The sequence below is a fragment of the Thamnophis elegans genome, chromosome Z, assembly GCF_009769535.1.
Source record: "Thamnophis elegans isolate rThaEle1 chromosome Z, rThaEle1.pri, whole genome shotgun sequence".
In the NCBI taxonomy this organism is placed as follows: Eukaryota; Metazoa; Chordata; class Lepidosauria; order Squamata; family Colubridae; genus Thamnophis; species Thamnophis elegans.
The window spans coordinates 39591385-39613045 of record NC_045558.1 but is presented as its reverse complement, the minus strand read 5'-3'; the positions used below and the strand labels follow the sequence as shown (position 1 = coordinate 39613045).

The window sequence follows — 21661 nt, the reverse complement described above, 5'->3', positions numbered from 1 at the left end:
TATGTGGTAGGTGCCTGTCTGTTTGTATTCTAAAGTTCCAAAGCAATTTAACTTCTTCATTTTGTATGACTTTTTCTATTTTATGGTCCCATAAATTTTTGCTTGTAAGCATTTTTACTTTTTTATTGTTCTTTTCTGGTCTTTCCCACAAATTTTTCATTTCTTTTTTCAGCGCTTTTATTATATAGGAATTATATTCATGGGGGTTTTTCCTTTGAAATTAAATTACTTTTTTAAAATATATTTTTCAGTTTATTAACTCAGCCTAAGAACAAGTTGTTTTTTTAAAAAAACCTAAATTCTGCTTCTAAAATGATGGTTTGATATTTACACTTTACTATTCATATTGCCCTCCAAAATGTCAGTGTTGCAAAGCATTATATTAATAATAATAAATAGCTAGTTTACACTGCTTTTGGAGAATTGAATAATATTCTCAATGTATTCTTACTGTGACATAAATATTAATATCCCACACTCCTTTCAGCAACTTTATTTCTTTGCGACATTCTTTTATTTGTTTATACTCTGGAATAGTCACTTCAAAAAGATTGGCAGATTCCTGTAGGTGCAACATTTCTTCTTCCATTCTTTCTACTTCCTGATTTGCCTACAAAGGGGAAAATATTAGAAAATTCTATTTGTAATTCAAAGCAGTAGTTTCTGAAAGCAAAAGGAATTACATACATCTATGGGTATTACTTTTTAAGTAGTCCATATATCATTTTATTTTAGTTCCAAAAGCAAACAAGATTCATTTATAAGCAAATTCTTCATGGATGGTTGCATGGATGGATCTTCATGGATGGTTGCATGGATCAAAATTCGTAGAAACACCAAATTTCCTTCATTTAAATTTCTATCTCTAGAAATTTAAATAAATGTATCCATATGTCAATGCACCCTATAATGTGTGCATATAGTATTGTTAAAGATATACATTTAAATCCTAGTTAAAAATCACTATTTTTAATTTTCATTGGGTTAATCTAGAATGAATAAATTATTATTATTTTACACAACATTATCTATCAATAATATCTGAAGTGCATTATATTAAGGGAGGCTGCTTTGATTAATGATAAAAAATTGAAGAGCTAATTGGTCACGTAGAAAATTATGTTCATTTAACATGATTTTCAGCTAACACCTAAAAAATGTATGCAAATCACAAACATATTCTAAAACAGTTTTTTAAGGAAAGGATGCATTTTTCTAATGCAGACATATTGTCCTTTTTTTAGAGTACCCTCAGGAAAACAATCACACACATTTTAAGCTGCCTAGTTTATATAAAATAGCACTTATCAAGCTCAACAGAAAAAAATTAATGCTCTGTACAAATTGCACAATATGTAAATAGAAATCTCTATTTTGTAATGAGAGATTATCAGCATCACATGCACCTTTAATATTTCTCCATTACCTTATCAAGAAGTGCATATGGTTTTTGGGCATCAAAATGAAAGGGAGCATCTGCTCTAAATCTTTCTCTGAATCCTATCTGCTTTCCCTGTAGAAACAACGTAAGCAATAAATTTATGTCAACAATCTCATCCTCATAAAAGTATGTCTGTGGGTGTTGCTTTAAAAATAATTTCAGCTTACATCAAAAGCAGCACATTTTTTCCGGAGAATAGTGATCTCAGAAGTCAAAAAAGGAGCCACTTCATGCTTTACGGACACAGCAAGTTTTTTGGTGGCATTCCATTTTTCAGGCAATTCCTAAAAGATCAAAGAACAAACCATATAAAGACAGCTTAGATTCCCTTTTCACATTCTGCCAACTGCATGGGGGATGCTCACGGGCTATTCCCACAAGCTGGGATACTTTGCCATAAATATCATGATGACAGGTACATAAAGCATATATAAAACTCAACTACAATTAATGTTAATTCTTCACTTGTTTTGAAAACTCATTTAAAAGCAAGTCACAACACTTTCAATATAGGAAGATGGAATAATACTAATCTCTTCCTCACTCACACTGAAAGAAAAGGAGACCAAACAATATCTTAGAAATTAAATGCTGGAAAATTGGAATGCGATCACAGCTTGTGACCTGCATGTTTTTCCTGAACCTCTTTTTTGAAGCTCCCAAATGATGCCACTAAATTTGAATGGAAATACATCAATGAAAAGAAGGAAATATTCATACGGTTTTCAGGAGAAGAAAATGGAAAATTGTGAAAAGGTAATAAGCTACGTTTTAAAAATAAAAACAATCCTTTAAAATTTCAAAAAAATCACTGTCATCTGTTGGTATGTGATATTTCTACATGAACATCTTGGCAACCATTTAATATTAAAAGTACAATTCAATAAGATATTTTTTCTGCATCTCAGTAATATTTTGGAAGACTGAACATTAGGTTCAACGAAATACAAAGCTTCTAAATAGAATCAAAAGTAGAAATTTCATTTCAGAATACCTCTACTTGAAAGTAAATATGATCTGGCATCTTCTGTCCGTAGTTTTCCAAGAGTACAATGATATCCTTTAGAGGTTCAAAAAGGTCATCAGTAGCTGACTGTCTATCCCTGACAGCCAAGAGATGAAACATAATGTCTATGAGACCATTATAATCTATTTCTGACAACTGTTTTTGGAGTCCAAGGTTTGTCATTTTAATGAACTCTTCTAGGTCAGCTAGGCTATAAGAAGAAAAGAAAGATAAATTTGCAGTAGTCATTTTTTTTCACAAATGAATGTCCTTTCAACTATTTTGGTTAATTACTTCTAAACAAAATGGGGGGGGTGTCTTTGACTCACTTTTATCTAAAAGAATCAAGACTGCCTTCTTGGCAGCATGTTTGGAAATAATTAGAAATAATTTTTCCTAGGGTGGAGGGAAAGGAGCTAAACCTAAACTCACCCAGCTGGCTTTGAATCTTCAAGAGCAAGTTGCACTTGCACAGAATACTTTAGGTTGTAAAGATTATTTCACCTTGGGATGTATCCTATTATATCACAAGGATTAGGATGGAGGAATGGATTTAGAGGTTGGAAAATATATATTACTACTATAAAAGTTCATCTTATATTTTTAAAATGGCTTGTGCGGGAAAAGAAATATATGGGGCTCAGAAAATCTAATTCATTCTGCATAGCCAAATTACTTCTCCTTTATTTATTTATTTTTTATTTCTTATTAATATTTTATTAATATTTTATCCTACTATATTAACATTATTGTATAATGGCAAATCCTGGAAGGATCTAGAAACAGGTACTCTTCATTTGGTGACCACAATTGGAACTGGCAATTTAGTTGTTAAGAAAAGTGGTCACTAGGGAACTGAGTTTTCTAATCTTAGTTCAGATTTTGTTTGCTTTACAGATCCGCAAAATTTGTAAATGTGGCAATTATTCTTAAAGTTACTTTTTCATCATGTGAACGGTTAGTAAATGAGGCAGTTACTAAACAAGAAGTACCTATACAAGGCTTTCAGCAATGCTGTTAAACAGTCCAAGCTTAAAAGGTTCACAAGGATGAAGCTAGAATTGGGACTTGCATCTCTATTTTCCCTTGAAGTTAACTTTCACTTACGTGTCCCTACATCCCAATCTGTCAATGGAATAATTTTACCAAAATGTATTTTACCTATCAGTGACAAATTTTGCAAGGTATTCTTTGAACATCCAGCTCCATTTCTTTATAACATTTAATAAACTATGTTTGAAAGGTTTCAAGTCCACTTTAAGCCAGCCTTCAAAAATTCTGAAATCTTCAAATTTGCTCATCTGAATGTAAAGATGCTCATATATGTCAATCTACAATACATAAATATTAGAAATAAGAGCTTAATTTTATCCTGGAGAGTAGAGAGTTAAGATATCAAATATCAATTGAGACAGAAAATCCACTTCTTGCCTGTTCTTTAAACTGTTCAGCAGTTGGGTGTTGATCAGATATGCCAACATCTGTAATTATCTCTGCATCTTCAGAAGTCAATACATGACCATAGAAGAGAAATTGTTTCATAAATTCTGATCTGTCGTCTACCCAGAGATATGCGTAACAGTTGAGGGAGTTTTTGAAGTTCATGGCTTCAGTAATAACATCTGCCACTCTGTTCATAATTTTTTCCCTGGTACTGGATAGCTCTGATATATCATCCATGTCATTCTTAAGAAAAAAGGGAGCAAAAATTATATTCCGAACTTAATATGGTTAGTCCTTTCTTGAACTGCATTTGTAATGCATACAATCTTGGACTTTATTTTTATTTTAATCAAATATATTACCTGGTAATGCAGTATTTCAAGGTGTAATGCCATTCTTTTCACCTGAGCAGATGTTTTGAAAATATTGCTTAAAAGTTCATCTATTAAATCATAAAAGCCGTCACCAGCTTCTTTATCCAATGAAGGTTTAAATTCAATTTCTACAGAACTTAGGATCATTTGAACTTGAAATAATGGTGCTGGCTTTAAAGCTTTCTCTGTGTTTTCCAAGAAGAAGTTTAAATTATACATTATGGCATTAAAAAAGCCATCAGCAATGATGTCATCAACAAACTCCAGGTAAATCTTCCAAGAATCTGAATCTGGGTCAGCTTTAAAGAGCTTTAGGTTTTCCTAAAATACACACCCAAAAATAGGTAGTTTAAATCTACCGTTATCACAATTTCCATTGAAAAAGTTAATTAACTGGATAATTTTCAATCTGTTACTAGTAAGTCCCATTGATAATTGCTTATGTGTTAAATGACATGAAAAGGTGAAACAATTTTTCTCTCTAAATTGATAGTCATATTTGAATAGATTTACACATTAGCAGAGATGTGTATATAAATGGTTTGCAGAAATTAAGTCAATAATTCGCTTCTCATGAAAATTAGTACTAGATATTACCTCTACAAGTTTATGCATCTTGCAACCATCTTCTTGGAATGACATGAATTTTTTAGCAACTTTGTTTTCTTTGTCTTCTAGATTTAACAAAGCTTCTTTTCTATTATCTTTTCTAGAAAAGAAAGGCTGCTCCATCCAAGACTTCATAATTTGTTGTATAGTCTTAATATTGTCCTTTGACTTTTGAAGTCTCTGTTCCAAGTCATTAACTTTGGCTTTTATACATTCAATATATTCCCAGCAATTTTCTTTTTGCCAGGTGAGCTTTTCTTCTGCTTCTTTCAGCTGATTATCAGCAGCTATCAGCTCTTTTTCAACCAGAGGATATTCTACCTCCAAAACAGTCTGCTTAACTTTGTTGTACCATTGAACTACAAGTTCAAGATTTCCTGTGTACTGTTTATAGAGAAAGAGAAAACACAGGCATTTTAAATGTCTCTCATAAAGGCTATATCAATTTCTGTCTGATAAAAGTCCCAAAGATGCTTTTTTCAAGAGTCCATTTTCCTCTTGGAAAAAACCACCTTTGAGACAACCATGACCTGGATGACTGAGAATAGACATTTCTGATAAAAGGTTTTTGAAGGAGGTGTCACTGACATAATTGAATTACTACTTCATTTTTCCAGTATTTCATTCCATTGCTGAAGACTAAGTTTGTTTCTAATCCTTTAACCAGGGGTGGGTTCCTACCAATCAGTTCGCTTTGCATATGCATCAGGACACACAGTTTGCGCATGTGCGCAATATACAGAATAATATCTTTCGGATTGCTGCTTGGGAAGAAAAACAGCTGAGGTGCGTCAATCCACTCTGCCACACAACTCAGATGAGAAGATAAAGGTAGGTAAAGTGTTGAGGTGAGCGGGCTGGCCCACTTGCTCATGGGAGCGAACCAATTCATTCCCAGCTGATCTTTGGAGCTACAAGTTCATCTGAACCAGTCTGAACTGGTAGAATCCCACCCCTACCTTTAACTATTTCAGCTATAATTACATATGTAATTAAAATTAAAATCATTATATGCATTATAATAATTACCCAATATTTTTTCAAACAATTGGCTATCAGATAAGTTTACAGCCATTAACAAAACAGAAGACAAAAAGGAACCCATATTGATGGAAAGAGAAAACAGAGATAAGGGATTCTAATATTTGCATATTGTTTATTTCTATAAAACAATATTTTATAGAAAATTAAATATTCATGACAGAACTAGATTTAGTTTTGGAACTGAAGCAATCCCTAGTTTCACCCAACATTCATGTCAGAGGAAAATTTTATTAATCTAGCAATATCACATTGATTGTTTTTTCCCATGACAAGAGAAATGAAGAAGTTCCACTTGGCATATGGCTCTTGCCATCAAGGTATATTCCAATTGACCAGAATAGCTTCAATAGTCAGTTTCCACCCCTCATCTTTCCTTCGAGTAGAAAGGCATGATGTAGTTGGAACAGAACAGTGATGAGATTCAGCTAGTTTAAACTGCTTCAGTCAAACTGGTTGTTAACTTTTTGTGGAATTTGATGAACCCACCAGTGGCTAGCCCTGCTCTTTGCCCCCTCCCCTCCCAGGAACTCTTCGCCTTGCCTGAGAAGGGCAACAGCGGGGGAGAGAGATTCAACATCACCTTACCATGACATCGAGTTGGCCATGTAATCCCCCAGCCACGCCTACCCAGTCAATCATTAGAGAGAACCAGTTGTTAAATTATTTGAATTGCATCACTGGAACAGATCCAATCATATTTGTACTGTTTCTGAAATAGTGCAGGAATAGCTTATGACTAGTATTATAGGGATAAACTTGCCTCAAGTTGGACATAAACATGGACATGGTTTGACCCAGCCAGCCTTAGACTGAAGTGGATCTATGTACTAGACGTTCTCCATCCCTGACCTACACCATAATAGTGAAGGAAAGTTTTCTCAACCCAAAGTAGTACATTTGAATGCCACATTAACCAGCATGTAGACCAATTTTCTCAATTTAACATTCCAAAATTTCCTAGTCAGCATTTTAGACGCTGAAAATATTTGAAAATTAGGTCCACTAATATGGGGGACACCAAGCTTGAGATTTCCATTTCATTTGTATTAATAAGGAAGGTAAGAAAAGGACTTGTGTCATATGTCAACTAAATATGAATAATTACAGATTTTAAAAAGTACATACATTAGCAAATGTTCCCCTTTTCTTGTATAACTCTAATGCTGAACTTGGAATATTGGGCTGATCCATAAGCAAGAGATATTTCACATCTCTTAAAACAGCTACCAGCTGAAAGAAAATATATTTTGTTAGTTCTAAATACTATTTATTGTTAGATATTAATTCAGTCTATATTTCCAGAGAAAGTTTGTGATAATTTCAATTTTTATATTCATTAAAATATTTCAATTAAGCCTTCGATTAAATTATATTTATTTAAGGTATGTATATCCTGCTTCTTTTTTCGAAGGCCAATAGGCTTGGATGAGAGTCCTGCAATTTTCTTGAATCACATAGCATTTACTTTCTTTTGGTTATTATTAAAAAGGCTAATTTATCTACAGAATAAAAGTGCCAATACTATTAAATGCATATAATACGCTTTCTGGATACTCAGGATATAAATTGAACATTTTTTCTTCCTGTATCAGTTCAAGGAATAATATGAGTAAACAGATTTTCTTTATTTTTTAAAATTAAATAATGCATGTTTTTTTTAAAAGATTGCAATTTTTTATAGATTGCAATTCTATAATTGTATAATAACAATGAATTCAATGGACATTACTTTTTGTTTACAGTATTATTCATCAGACTACAATAGCTAGAAAATACCATACCATATCTTACCTTAGGATCAAAATTCACACTAAGGAGATCATCTTTACCATTTCGCTTAATCAAAGGTTGATCTAAATTAAACAGACAAATATCATCCACCTTGGATTTCCATTTAAAATAGATCTGATCTTCATATTGGTCAAGTAATCTCAATATTTCTATGTATTTCTGATAAATTAAAGTAGTTTCAAAATTTTCCAGGATTCTATAAAGGAAAACATAATGTCACACTAGCAACATGGTCAAGTCAAACAAACCTGTTGATTTGTATCAGCAAAATGTATGCTGTTTAATGGAAATATGAATGTAAATATGACTCCATGAATAATTTGTAGTAAGCATTTAGTTATGTCACTCCAGTCTGGCTAAAGATATTTGAAAACATCTTGAAAAAGTAAGAATTGTACCATCTCCTCACCCTTTTTCCACTCTGAATTTCAATTGATTCTTACTTTAATGCAATGTCCTCTATCACAATGTTTCTCAACTTTGGCAACTTTAAGATGTGTGAACTCCCAGAATTCCCCAACCAGCCTAAATATTTCCTATTGCTGAAGAGATTTACTTACTGTTGGGGAACAAATGAGAAGCTTGACCAAAATGACAATATGCGGGCTTTAATTTCTCGAGACCATTTAAGGTTTCCTGAAGTAGATGACATGTTTTTGTTTATGACTTCATTCCCCTCTTTTTCCTGTAATTAAAGGACAGGTGGGTAATTCTGCAAAAAGAAATCTTGTGAGAAATGCAAATGGACTCATTTGCTCTTAAACTGCCACATACCTGTTTAATGTGTTCATCATACAAGTATTTACAATTTCTCAACTCTTCATCAAACATCTGTAGCAAGATCTTATAATTTGTGCTAAACATTTCTGCAATTATTGGTTTCTCCAGAAAAGATCCAAGAATGGTTATAAGCTGTATAAACAAAGGACACGATTATGCCAACCTTCCTTTTTCCTAGCTTGGAGAGAATAGTATCAAATATCATACATGGAAGTTGGAACAGAAGAAGAGATTGTTCACATTCAATAAATGTCCTCTGCTTAAGGAACTGTGTTTAATTAAACTAGGAATGTTATGCCCAATCTTGGCTCCTGGAAACTGTTGAGATTAGTTCCTTGCAGTTTTCCTGGCAAGATTTTGAAAATGACTGCCTGTTTCCTAGAGCTAGCTGAGAGTGACTGGTTTATGGTCACACAGAGAGCTTTGGGCCCAAGATGAGACTAGAATTCACAGTGCTTGTTGCCTATGCTTTGATGCCAGACATCAAAAACAAATTTATTACATTTTCCACCTAAATTACATTTCTACATAAACATTAATAACTTAAAAGAACAAAAAATATTTTTCAAAATGGACATTTTAATTCTTTTTTCTATATTTTTTTAAACTATCAGAAGCACTAGCTCCCTGGAAATCTACTTATTTATCATATTTCACAGAATGTGACTCCATATACAATAAAACATATCTTAAAAACTAACAGTTAAAATCATTCTACAACTGGAATCATTTTAAGGACAAAGAGCATCAAGATTTTATTTCATATGCTTTATGTCAATAGAGGTAATACATTCATATTCTGAATGCTTCATAGCACTTTTAAAGCATATAGCTAACATTAATGAACTTATTTACAAATATCTTCTCATAAAAATAGGCTTAATAAGTTAAACATAGCAAGTGTTTGCTTTAAAATATTCTCACGTACAAAATCAATAGCAGAAAGGTTACTTTTATATTGAAAAATATGAAGTGGCTATCAAGATGATGAAATTATGCAAGATGTCAAACATCAGACTAGAACCGCTAAATTTAACTCTCTAAACTCACAAGCTTGGAATATATTATTATGTTTCGGCATTGAAATATGGTATTGAATGACAATACATGCTCAAGATATTTTGAGAGGCTAAAGAGTACATAGGTAGTCCGTGACATATGACCACAATTGAGCCCAAAATTTATGTTGCTAAGATAGTTGTTAAATGAGTTTTAGTCCATTTTATGACCTTTCTTGCAACAGTTGTTAAGTTAGTAACATGGTTATTAAATGGATCTGGCTTTCCCATTGACTTTGTTTGTCAGAAAGTTGCAAAAGGTAATCACAGTGACTCTGGGACATTTCAACCATCATAAATATAAACCAGTTGGCAACTATGAGAATTTTGATCATATGACCATGGGGATGCTGCAATGATCATAAGTATAAAAAAATCACAAGTCACTTTTTCAATGCTGTTGTAACTTTGAACAGTCATTAAACAAATGGTTGTAAGTCAATGACTACCTGTATTCAAATAATTTGTTCTAGAGGAGGAGGAGGAGGGGAACCTGGGCTGTCATTCCAGCAACACACATTTAGAGCAGCTTCCCTCAGTTTTATTATTTGATTATATAATTGGCTTTTTAGTACTTTTACGGAACTTATTTTTATTTAACTAACTTTGTTTGAATGAGACGATAGTGAAGAGAAATACACACAGGTTGACTTATTTGTCAACAAGTATAAGGAAACAAGTATAGACATAGACATGGACACATGAAAAATGGCACAAATAAATGAATATAAGGCTATAAGTATTTATAGCCATAAATACATAAAATAAGTACATATAAATGGGGACAGTAGAACAGGGACAGTAGGCATGCTGGTGCACCCCCTTGAAATGAAACACAAAAATAAAAAGAATGATCAGAACATAGCAAGGCTACCATGGGAAAATTCAACTGAGTTTATGGCAAAACAATGCCTCCTCATAGCACAAACTGTTATCTCAATATTTGAGCAGCTTACAGCCATAAAACAAGAATTGGAGACATTGAAAAGAGATATAGCTGTTTTTCTTCAAAAACAAGATGCCAGGCCTGAAGCTGACCTGGCTGGGGCCAGTCCCTTCTCATGGGGTTTTTGATTTCTATCATGGGTTATCCTCACTTGGCTTTAGGCTGACAGAGTTTGAAATTGAAAGGGGAGAGCAGATATAGGTGGAGTATTGCAGCCAAAACAACATAGCGAGATATTCCAACCGCAGACTGGCCAGAGGAGGAGGAGAGAAGTCACCAAGCAACTAGTTTGTATCCCGATTGGACAATGTGATTTATTGTTTTGATATAACAAGGAACGTTTACTTTTAATGGGGTGAAAAGCTTGGGAATCTTCAAAGTGGTGAAGTGGGAGGCACCGTGTTACGGTGGTTCTCCTCCTACCTCTCGGACAGGTCGCAGTCGGTGTTAGTGGGAGGGCAAAGATCGTCCCCAAGGCCCCTGAAATATGGGGTGCCGCAGGGTTCGGTCTTGTCCCCCCTACTATTTAACATTTACATGAAACCGCTGGGAGAGATCATCCGTAGGCACGGGATTAGATACCATCAATACGCGGACGATACTCAATTGTATCTGTCCGCCCCGTGCCAAATCAATGAAGCGGTTGACGTAATGGACCGGGGGCTTGAAGCCGTCATGGACTGGATGAGGATTAACAAGCTTGTGCTCAACCCAGAAAAGACCGAGTGGCTGTTGTGTTTTCCTCCCAAAAATTTGGCCATTAATCCAACACTCAGGCTGGGGGGTCAAATTTTACACCCCTCAGAGAGGGTTCGCAACTTGGGAGTCCTCCTGGACTCACAGCTGTCATTCGACCATCATATAGCGGCTGTGACCAGGGGGGCATTCGCCCAGGTACGCCTGGTGCGCCAGTTGCGACCCTACCTGAACCGGGAGGCCCTCACAACAGTCACTCGGGCCCTCGTGATTTCTAGGCTGGAATACTGCAACGTGCTCTACATGGGGCTGCCCTTGAGGAGCATCCGGCGACTTCAGCTAGTGCAGAACGCAGCCGCGCGAGTGATCGCGGGTGCACCCCGATTCACCCGCATTACACCTATCCTCCGCGAGCTGCGCTGGCTACCTGTCGATCTCCGGATGCGCTTCAAGGTGCTATTGATCACCCATAAAGCCCTACATGGCAGTGGATCTGGATACTTGAGAGACCGCCTTCTGCCAATTACCTCCCTACGACCTATAAGATCTCATAGGTTAGGCCTCCTCCGCATTCCATCGGCCAGCCAATGTCGGCTGGCAACCACAAGGAGGAGGGCCTTCTCAGCAGCGGCCCCGACCCTTTGGAACGAGCTCCCCGTAGAGATTCGTACCCTCTCCACCGTCCAGGCCTTCCGCACAGCCTTGAAGAACTGGCTCACCCGTCAGGCCTGGGGATAAGGACCATTACCCCGCCCGAATGTTGTATGCATGTTGCTTATTATTTTATTATGTGTTGTCGTCTTAGTGCTGTATTCCCCCCCTCCCTGGTTTTCTGTGAGCCGCCCTGAGTCCCCTCAGGGAAAAGGGCGGCCTACAAATAAAATCAATTCAATTCAATTCAATTCAAAGTGGCTTTTTACCACTTTGTGTCAAGATGATGTATCTAAATAAACCTGTTCTATTGGGAAACGGACTGCCTTGAAGTTCTATTTACAATGGATACATTAATTGGAACCTGACACAAGGACCCTCTACTCCCACAAAAGCCTCTGTAATAGACATAGTCAAATCTCCCACTCTGGTCAAGTGTGCTTATAAGGAACAAAGAGCAAAAGTACCGTAATAGTTAAATAATTTGTCAAAAGCCACAACTCTCTTAAGAATAACTCACCATCTTCTGATAAAGCAAAGAAAGGGGAATTTACAAATGTTAAAGATTTCTTGGAAGCCAGCAAAGTATCCGCTACCAAATTAAATTGTTCATTTCAAACACAACAGATGGCCCTCAGAATTTGCATGAACAGACTTAATGTTGGATGTAGGAAAACCATGACAGCAGAGGTGGTATTCAGCCAGTTTTGACTGGTTCTATCGAACCGGTAGTAATGATTCTGTACAGTTCGGAGAAACCACAAATCACACCATTGGCTGGTGAAATGATTGAATGAGAGCCAGATTAGCTGGGATGTGTGGGAACCAGCAAGATATCTGAAAAACCTGTTTTTTCCCCTAAGAATAGAACAACATTTTTAGAGCCAGACTTAATATCTTCCTCTCTGCCCTCCTGCAGAGCAGGTATGATAAAACCCAATAGCTGAACGAATCTGTACATGTGGCAATGGGGAAGTTGAAGATATCTCATATGTCCTATTGTGCTGCAGGTTCTACAGGGATATCAGATCAACATACATTCTCCCTCTATTAGAGAGATTTTTGGGAGAGCAGATAATTTCTACATGAAACATCTCCTTCAGGATTTAAATCCAGATTCTACTCAGGCAGTAGCAAAATTTTGCACTGCTGCAATGATAATAATGAAAAAATACCTAAAGAACTAAAGATCCTTATTCATATTACTACTTTGCTTAGTTATTTTCTAATAATTTTCAGTGAATGTGTTTATTTTAATGTTTAACTTTTGTGCTGGTCTATGACTGTAATAAAGATTGACTCTATTCTGGTTAAAAAAATATTGAAATACATAGCTTAAGCTTTGTCCATAACTAACCTCATCACAAATCATTAGTCTAAATGTTTGATCTGAGAATTCCTGAGGATTCCTGAGGATTCCTAAGGATTGCCTGAGACCCTCTCAGCTTTCTGAAATCAAAATTATTTGTCAGCTAACATCAAAAAATAACACAATATTAAAATCACATAAATTGTAAGGTGGTAATCGAAGTCGGGAATGACTAGCACATATGTGTGAGGGGAACCTTTTTAATGGAAGTAAATGTTTCAATTTTAATTTTTAATATGGTAAACAGTGAAAAATACAATCCATACATTCTGGTTCCCTAATAGGTACCAGTATAGTTAATTATATTGTAATTTCCTGGAATTCTTTACATATAGCCTATGTCTATATTGGAACTCACCCTTCATATGAATTTGTCTTTTTGACTAAAACAAACCTTGAATTATTAGAAGTAGTCCATTCCCCAGTGACATTAAAACAAAGAATAGAATGAATATATCATATCAACATCTAGCTAGTTATGTCTGAACCATTAACCATAGAGTCCAGTTTCAAATACCCAAATTTGTTAAGCTGATGATCATTTAAAATTATCATGGTTTAAAAACCCCTTGGTAAAGTTCAACAGTTAGGCTTCTGTATGGAAAGTCTTGGCTCACAAGATTTTGTCAATGCTATCAAAAAGCATTGAATTTTAAATATAAATATTCAAATAGGCTTAAATAAGGTGTACCACTTCAATATTTATGTTTGATTCCAAAAGGACTCATTCCATACTAATTCCAATTTTGAAATTTTATAAATCCTTCATTTTGGCTAGGTTTCATATTTTGCTCTCAGCTGTCCTTTTTGGATATTTTAAGGATATTCCCAATTTCCACTGACATTTGGTTATATCTATGTGGTAATATTTCAATAGAAACTCTAAGCTACGTGTATCTAGCCTTAGAAACTTTAAGACTGTAGACCTCAACTCCCAGTATTTACTAGCTCCCAGAATTTCCTAGCTCAAGTTGAAGTCAACAAGCCTTAAAATGGCCAATATCAGACATTGCTGCTTTAAGCCCAATGTTATTATATTATCCCCTGTATAAGTCTAAGCAGACTCTTATATATTACTTTTGAAGAAATTTCCAGGTGGAGTTAGTGTGATTTCTATTTAATGTTTCTTTTTTTGGAGAAGGTCTTAAAAATATCTCAAATTGCCTAGTTTTATATTATCATTTCTACTACTCCATTACTTAGGTTTGGAATGTCTTATAATAGTATTTTATTTTGATTTATTTTGGTATCTTTGTCCTTAATTATTTTTAGATTTTGTTACACTTATTTTTTTCTAGAATAATTTAATACTTCTTTTATTAGATATTTTGTTTGCATTAGGCCATAACCTGTAATAATTTGATTTAAAGTCAATTTATTTATTTCATCACTGCTGCAGATTAGAAGCTGATTGAACTGCTTCCAGATCTATTGAACTAGTGTTGTTCCTCACCATTTTGTTTATCCCAATCACTGGTTTCAATGGGTTTCAATAAATAGTTGGCATAGACTATTTCTGTTCTGCAGGTGCATGCTGACATATTCTACCCAAACAGGGAAAATACAATGTTTCAGTTTTCTATAATTGTTCAGACTGAATCATATGAATACATTTTGAACCTTGAATCCAATTTTTTCTCATTGTTGCTTTAGATCACTGTAAGTCCTAAATAGTAGCTTGTCCAAAGTTTTGAAGTGTCTAAGGAACAAAGGAGATCTAAAGCTTTGTTTTTTTTAATATGGCCATTTCCTCTTTTAACTCACTTAAATTCTTTAAAAAGAACAAAAAATTACAACTGATCATTGACTATATATAACATAATGGTAATCCCTCTACAGTTTTTAGATGTCAAAAAAATTAAAAGTATGGTCTTCCCCTTCTCCAGTTCTCCACCCCTTTTAGGTCAAAAAGTAAAAAAATACAGCAAATGATTGAGAATTTTTCTCCATATGATCAATACAACAAATTGAAAATGTTCACTTAAATATAGGTAGAGGATAGTTTTCATGATTAGCTATATCATAAAGCAAATTAAGGCGATGGTCTTAGGGAAGATGTATTGGAGGATATATGGAAGAGTCCTTAAATAAGTTTTTGCCTGCTAGTTCAGAGTATAGCTTACCTTCAGTGCTGAAAATTCAATTAAGTCTACAGGAAGAAATACTTTATCATTTACCTGAGTTAATACTTTCTTGGATTATTCTTGATTTTCTTTTGTTTAAATGTTGCTGCCATACTAATTAATTATTGCAAAAATACACCCAATAGACCATTTCCATGGTTATAAATAATTTTCAGAGCATGTTATCTGTATTTGTGTGTGTATGTGTGTAAAATAATAATCTAATCTAATATAAATCTGACAGTCAAAACTGTAATATTCATTTATTATGTATTATGTAACTACCTTAAATGCTGACTCCAAACCTGAACAATCAAGAAATGCCACACAAAAAATTGCTCCAAGACGCCTTTCAAATTCCAAATTTTTGTATTTAAAATCAGCGTAGTCTTCTTCAAATTCCTGTAGAAGGCAAAATCCATTTCAAATAGGTTTAAGATTTTTTTTAAAAGAATTGCATTATATAATCAATAAAATAGTTAAGGAAATAACTATTAAATTAGAAAGTTAGTGCCAACTTGCTAAAGATTCTGTTTCCTTTAACTTCCTACTAGATAAGAATAGAGAAGAATTGACAGACAAAAAGAGAATAAAGTTGTTTGTAATGCTCACTGAATGTTTTCAGGAGACAATAAGAACAGTATCCAGGATTCCAAAAAGCCAAGTCTGCCAAAGGCCTTAAAATATTTGTACCACCCTGATCTTTTCACATCGAAGAAAAAGCTGTGCTTGGCAATCAGGTACCTAACTATAGCTGTAGTATTTTGGAACATCATGTATTGAGTTTCTCTTAAAAGAAACAGGAGGATTTCCAAATTCAACAAGCCAGGTTTGTTAAATAAAGCAAAGTACATCAACATCTGAAAAATGGGTTTCCTAACACCAACTCTACAAGCAAAAATAACTTAGCAGTATTCTTGATATACTGTATACCTGTATTACATCTGAGCAGTTATTCTTGGAGAAATAACTTGAACTAGCCAAACAGTGATACATTTTGCTTATCTTTTGATATCAAGGTATTTTTCCAGCAAGTGTTATCAAGCTTTATTGTTTAATCTTCTAATTTTAAGTTGTAGCAGCCATCCTTATGTTCAGTTATATTAGTTTTTAAATCAAACAAGTAGCATAAGGATAATTGTGCTATATTATATCAAATTAATAAATTCTTCTAAACGGCTCCCTTAAAAAAACTTTCTGAATGTATTGCAAAATTGCTATGACTTGTTGATAAAAGAACAGCAGCATCAAAAGCTTTGGATCACAGCAGTGATTTTCCTGAATATATAAATGCAGTGCAATAATTAAATTAGATAAGAAAAACAATTTCAATCAAAGTTGCAATCCTATGTACAGAGCTTTTAAAAGAAGTCAAAGAGAAGACTGGGACACCATGGGGAAGCTTTTGTAGTGCAAACCTGCAGTTTGGGAAGGTCATTTGCCCCATCAACTGCATGCAGTGAGGTTGGCAGCCCAGTGAAGCTTGACTATGACTGAAAATCATCCTATCCCTATCTCTAGATTAAAGGTATGACGTTTGGAACTAGCAGGTGGAGAGAAACTTTGGGTAGTACAGGCCATAACATCAAGATTGCAATGGGCATAATATTATATGTAAGTTTTATGTATAATAGAAATTAGGGTTATGGTATATGGCAATGAAATATGTGCTCAGGGGAAATGCCTCTGTTATTAACAGAAAACGCCAGTGCTATTAAAAGATTAAGTAATCTTCCATCTGAAAAATACTGGACTACAATATCGTCATTAAATAGAGAAACACTGTTCTTCAATAGGTAGCAGAAATAGTAATAGTTAAGAAATTAAAACTCAGCTTGACAGAAATTTCTAAGTTCAAACTTTTCACACTTTTTCTCATGATTGGATCAGTTTTAAAATATAATCAACTTTATTTTTACAATATATCTATCTCACAATTTGCCTTTCTTAAATTTTATAAAAATGACACAAACAATATGCTATATGAAAGATTACCATATTGTCATAGTCTAAGGGGTCATATGTTTTCCCTTTAAAAGTATTACAAGACTCGATAAATTCTTCATTCAATTTGCATATTTGAGCATTTAAACATTTTCCTTTGATTCCACCAAATTCTAGTTTCTCCAACTTTTCAAACTCAAGCATGGTAAGAAAAATATTCTGAAAAGATAAAAAATAATCATTAGCAATACTTATGTTTAATGAGTGCATCTCCTGATACAGAAGTAGGCAATATTTTTGACCCATATTGATTGGGTCATAAATTGGCATAAATGTGTCGTTTAGAAGGCAACTACTAAATTTCCATTCCTGATCTCTGAACTTGTTTATCACAGCTTATCTTTGTGTATAGGGATGAGGAAAATTACAGGAAGGAGAGGGAGAGGGGAAGGGGGAGGGAGAGAGGGAGAGAGAGGGAGAGAGAGAGAGCATTTTTTGAACAAAATCAAAGAAGTGAGTCTGTTCTGAGAAACCAGGTTCTAATTCTCAGTCCTTAGAAAAACAAATTTTCTCCACTCCCAGTTTTACAAACTTAGATCCTGACAAGCCAATATTCGGACTTTAAAATCTGCAAGGATGTCTTAAAATTATGTACAGAATCAAATGGCAAAGTGCCAGTTTATTTAATTGGGAGCAGATTTCTGAGTAGCCAAGAACCAGATAGTCACATTCTAAAACAAAGTCTTTGACACCTGCCTAGAATGCTTTGAGCTTTTTCTTTGAACATTGAGTGAGACTACCATCACACTTTTAAAATTGGTTTTTGACCAGGATCATGTGACTATATACTGCAAGACTTCCTAGCATAGAATAGGACCATCTTGGTATCTGTGGCTAGATACTTGTTGTGAAGGGCTTGACAGAATATAATTGCCATCACTTTGGCTTTAAGAAATTGTTCTATAATGCTGGCTCTATGGAATCAAATCTGTCACTCACATGACTTCTCCTACAAACAGGATACAACATGCAAGGTATATGCATGATGGTCTTTCTACCATATTGTCATAATAAAATCTATGCCTTAACATGTAGATAATATGTGAAATAAAACTGGGCAGAGGACTGGGGAAGAACTCTTTAACCTGTAAGCCATCAGGCTATTAGGAACCTGGTTGGATCTTCTGTACTTTGTGTCCACCTAAGATCTCTTTTTATTATGTGTATATGTCTGCGTACAATATGTCAGGAACTAATTATTTGCTTCTTGTGTCTTATTTTTACCTATTAAACTGGTGCCTATCCATTAACTCTGTATTATAATGACAAAAAATTCATTTATGTATTAATTTTATTTATTAATTTGTTTGTTTGTTTGGATCCAGTATTTACTAATTTTTACAAATAACTTACAAGTAAAGATATAATAAAAGCAACATTTAATTAAAGAAAGCTGCACCTATGCAATACTATACCAATATTTTTGCTATTGGATTAATGGACTTTTTCAAAAAAAAACACCTGACTTGCATTATATACATACATACATACATATATGATTTAGTTATCCACATGCATAAAGATAATTTATAAATTTGGGACTTGCAATTGTAAATAAGTTTTCTTCTCTTTCTCTGTTTCTTCCTTGCTGTTGTGTAAAAGTAGCTAAGTTATTGTTACAGAAAATTCCACATAATTTTTCCAGAAACTGTAATTTTAATGGATAGAATGATAAATAATACCTCTATTTTGTCCAGGCGATTTAAAAACATATCAAATCTGGAAAATACCATCTGAGGTTGAAAATCCCAAAATCTAACTTCTTGACTGCTAGTGAAGTAAGTTGCCACTTGTTTCCTTTCATTAAAAAAAGCATCCTTAAAACTTCTTAAAGTATTAAGAGCATTTTGTACTTGTTCCAAAGTTTCTTCTGCTTCCCTTTTCATAATATCTTCTGGTGAAAGATACACTGTAGCCTGGGGCAAAGAATAATGCAATCAGATGTTTTAAAATATAAATGGCTAATGCAGCAATGTGCTATTATTCATATACTTTTTAAAATACCTGTCTATAAAGGAAGGTTCTACATTCTTCCTAAATTTGAAAAGAATGATATTTAGACATCTATCACAAAAAAGTGACAAAAATAGATTTCAGTTTCATCTTGCCAGTCTTAGTCTTTCATGCTTTCCATGCTTATGTTTCTTATCATTGGAGCAAGTTCCTAAATTACAGGGTTTGTATCGTAATGCACATTTCTTCAGTTCCCCAACCTTGCAGGGGTCTAGGAAGTGGAGGCTGGATACAACTCTTAAAGTAGATTTCATATACTGACATTAATGTAGGAGAAAGCACTTTTCTAGGTACTGTACAGATGGGTCCCTAAAAGCAAGGATATATTTAAGTAAACTTCCTTCCCTGACTACAATTCTCAGGCACTTTCATATAAAAATAGAGTGCATTGCATTCAATTTATTCTGGTACTTAAAATGTTACTACCTGATGAATGAACAGATTGCAGAATTCCTGCAGTAGAGATATGATTCGTGCTGGCATGTTATAAAATTTGGAATGACTCCAGATCAGGCAGATGGTGTGAAACAGAGGAGGAATCAAAATGTGTATCCCTGAAAATTCGGTCTCTTGAAAAAACTGAATATGTCTTTCTAAAGTTTTAAGATATAATTCAATATCTTCGGCTTCAATAAGTGCTGTAAAAGAAAGAAAGGATTAAAACTGCCTTGTGGTATGTGTGCCTAATATAATCTAGAGTATGTACTTAGCCATACTCACTTTTAAAAGAAAATGATGATCTTTTAAGGATAATAATCAACTTGGTCATAGATGCTACTTGGAGACTATTAGGGTCCATGTTCCACCTGTCTCCAGTAACACAAGGAGACAGGAAAAGAAAATTGTCTGCATCCTGCTAAACTGGCAACATAAAGACTGTCCTATGGTGTAACCACAGAACAACTACAGCATTCTGTCTTCTGATATATGCAAGTTTGGTGGTTGGCCCAACTGCTTGGAAAACATTGTATGGCAATGTATTCAAAATTCTAAATGCAGTTTTTTCCTGACAAAAAGCTATAAACTAGTGTACTTTTTTTCAAATTGCAAAAAAAAAGGACAATGATGTAATATTCTGCCTAATTAGAACAATATGAAAATGAATCATCCACTTAGTTCTTTTGGAGCACAGTACCTTATAAAAATAACATGTACTTTAATGATTTTCCATTGACATTTCATTTAATCAATATGTAAAAATGAGAAAACCATTTTAAAACCATTTTAATGTTAGAAATAGATTGTCTGCAAGTAACAGCTTCAAAATAATGCTTGCAAGAAACACTGTATGTTAATTTAATTTTATGTGTACGTATATAGGGAAATATCTAAATGTAACACAATGAAGTATGGCATATTGCATAAGACTGACTTAATGAGACTATCTCCCAAAGCAATAATTTAATGTAAAATTATTGTGACATAGTAAAAAAAGAAAATGGGTTTGATACATTTTATCCATTTATATAAAATATAAATTCATCAAAGAAACCTTACCATTTTCTACATCCTTATAAATATCCTGAAAAGTTGGATAATAACTGCTCTTCTTGATTTTTAAGATTCCAATCAATTTTTGGATAACAGGGCTCTTAAGCTGGAATTTAAAAAGATCTTTAATAAATATATTTATATTTGCCACATGATTGTGTGAATTTAAAAAGACTCTGAAAAGGTCAAACAATCATGTTTCATAAATGGCCCTACACAAATCTAAAATGCAATCCCAGTCATTCTAACATGCTCAAGTCTTTGCCTTTTCTCAAGCAGAAATAGTTGGAAAGATTAATGGCCATAAAGGCTTTTTTTTCCCTTCAAAAAGGTTGAGTGATCGTTATTGCATTAATTCTTGCTCCTACAAATCTTATTTGTCAATCAATTAATTTATTAAGCATGCAATTTCACCTTTTACAGCCCATGAGGACATGCTGTAATTAGTTTTATCAAAATTATTCAAGCCCTAGTATGAACCAAACAGGTTGATTGCAATCAGCTAGTGGCAACTGATTTGAGCATCCATGGGGTATATGAGAAAATCTTCATCCTCAATTTCACAGAGGACAATCAATTGTTTATAAGGCGATAAGTATAAAGACTAATATTCCAAAACATTTCAATTAAGATTCTTATCTATTTTTGCCATATTGTATGTCTGAAAACCACTAAATCAGGAGTTCTCCGTGTCATCATGGAGTCGTCATGTGACATATCATGACTTTTTTCCCCTTTGCTAAACCGGGCGTGGCCAGTGAGTGATGCATTCTGCCTGTGGGCGACAAGTTTGGTACCCTGCACTTGATGAATTGAAGCCAT

General features: G+C 34.1%; 1 protein-coding gene across 1 annotated transcript in view; it reads right to left on the bottom strand.

Annotated features, from left to right (window-relative positions):
* DNAH11 (dynein axonemal heavy chain 11) overlaps positions 1 to 21661 on the bottom strand; it is a 176462-nt gene that overhangs the window by 139622 nt on the left and 15179 nt on the right. The window contains exons 5-21 of the mRNA XM_032235831.1: positions 20846 to 20945; positions 19775 to 19986; positions 19018 to 19251; positions 17327 to 17494; positions 15617 to 15733; positions 8483 to 8620; positions 8269 to 8393; positions 7709 to 7904; positions 7043 to 7147; positions 4862 to 5257; positions 4253 to 4585; positions 3879 to 4133; positions 3609 to 3778; positions 2436 to 2658; positions 1609 to 1725; positions 1427 to 1513; positions 452 to 610 (exon numbers count right to left, since the gene is read on the bottom strand). Coding sequence (XP_032091722.1) covers positions 452 to 610; positions 1427 to 1513; positions 1609 to 1725; positions 2436 to 2658; positions 3609 to 3778; positions 3879 to 4133; positions 4253 to 4585; positions 4862 to 5257; positions 7043 to 7147; positions 7709 to 7904; positions 8269 to 8393; positions 8483 to 8620; positions 15617 to 15733; positions 17327 to 17494; positions 19018 to 19251; positions 19775 to 19986; positions 20846 to 20945 — 3135 coding nt within the window. The remainder of the gene's footprint in view (positions 1 to 451; positions 611 to 1426; positions 1514 to 1608; positions 1726 to 2435; positions 2659 to 3608; positions 3779 to 3878; positions 4134 to 4252; positions 4586 to 4861; positions 5258 to 7042; positions 7148 to 7708; positions 7905 to 8268; positions 8394 to 8482; positions 8621 to 15616; positions 15734 to 17326; positions 17495 to 19017; positions 19252 to 19774; positions 19987 to 20845; positions 20946 to 21661) is intronic.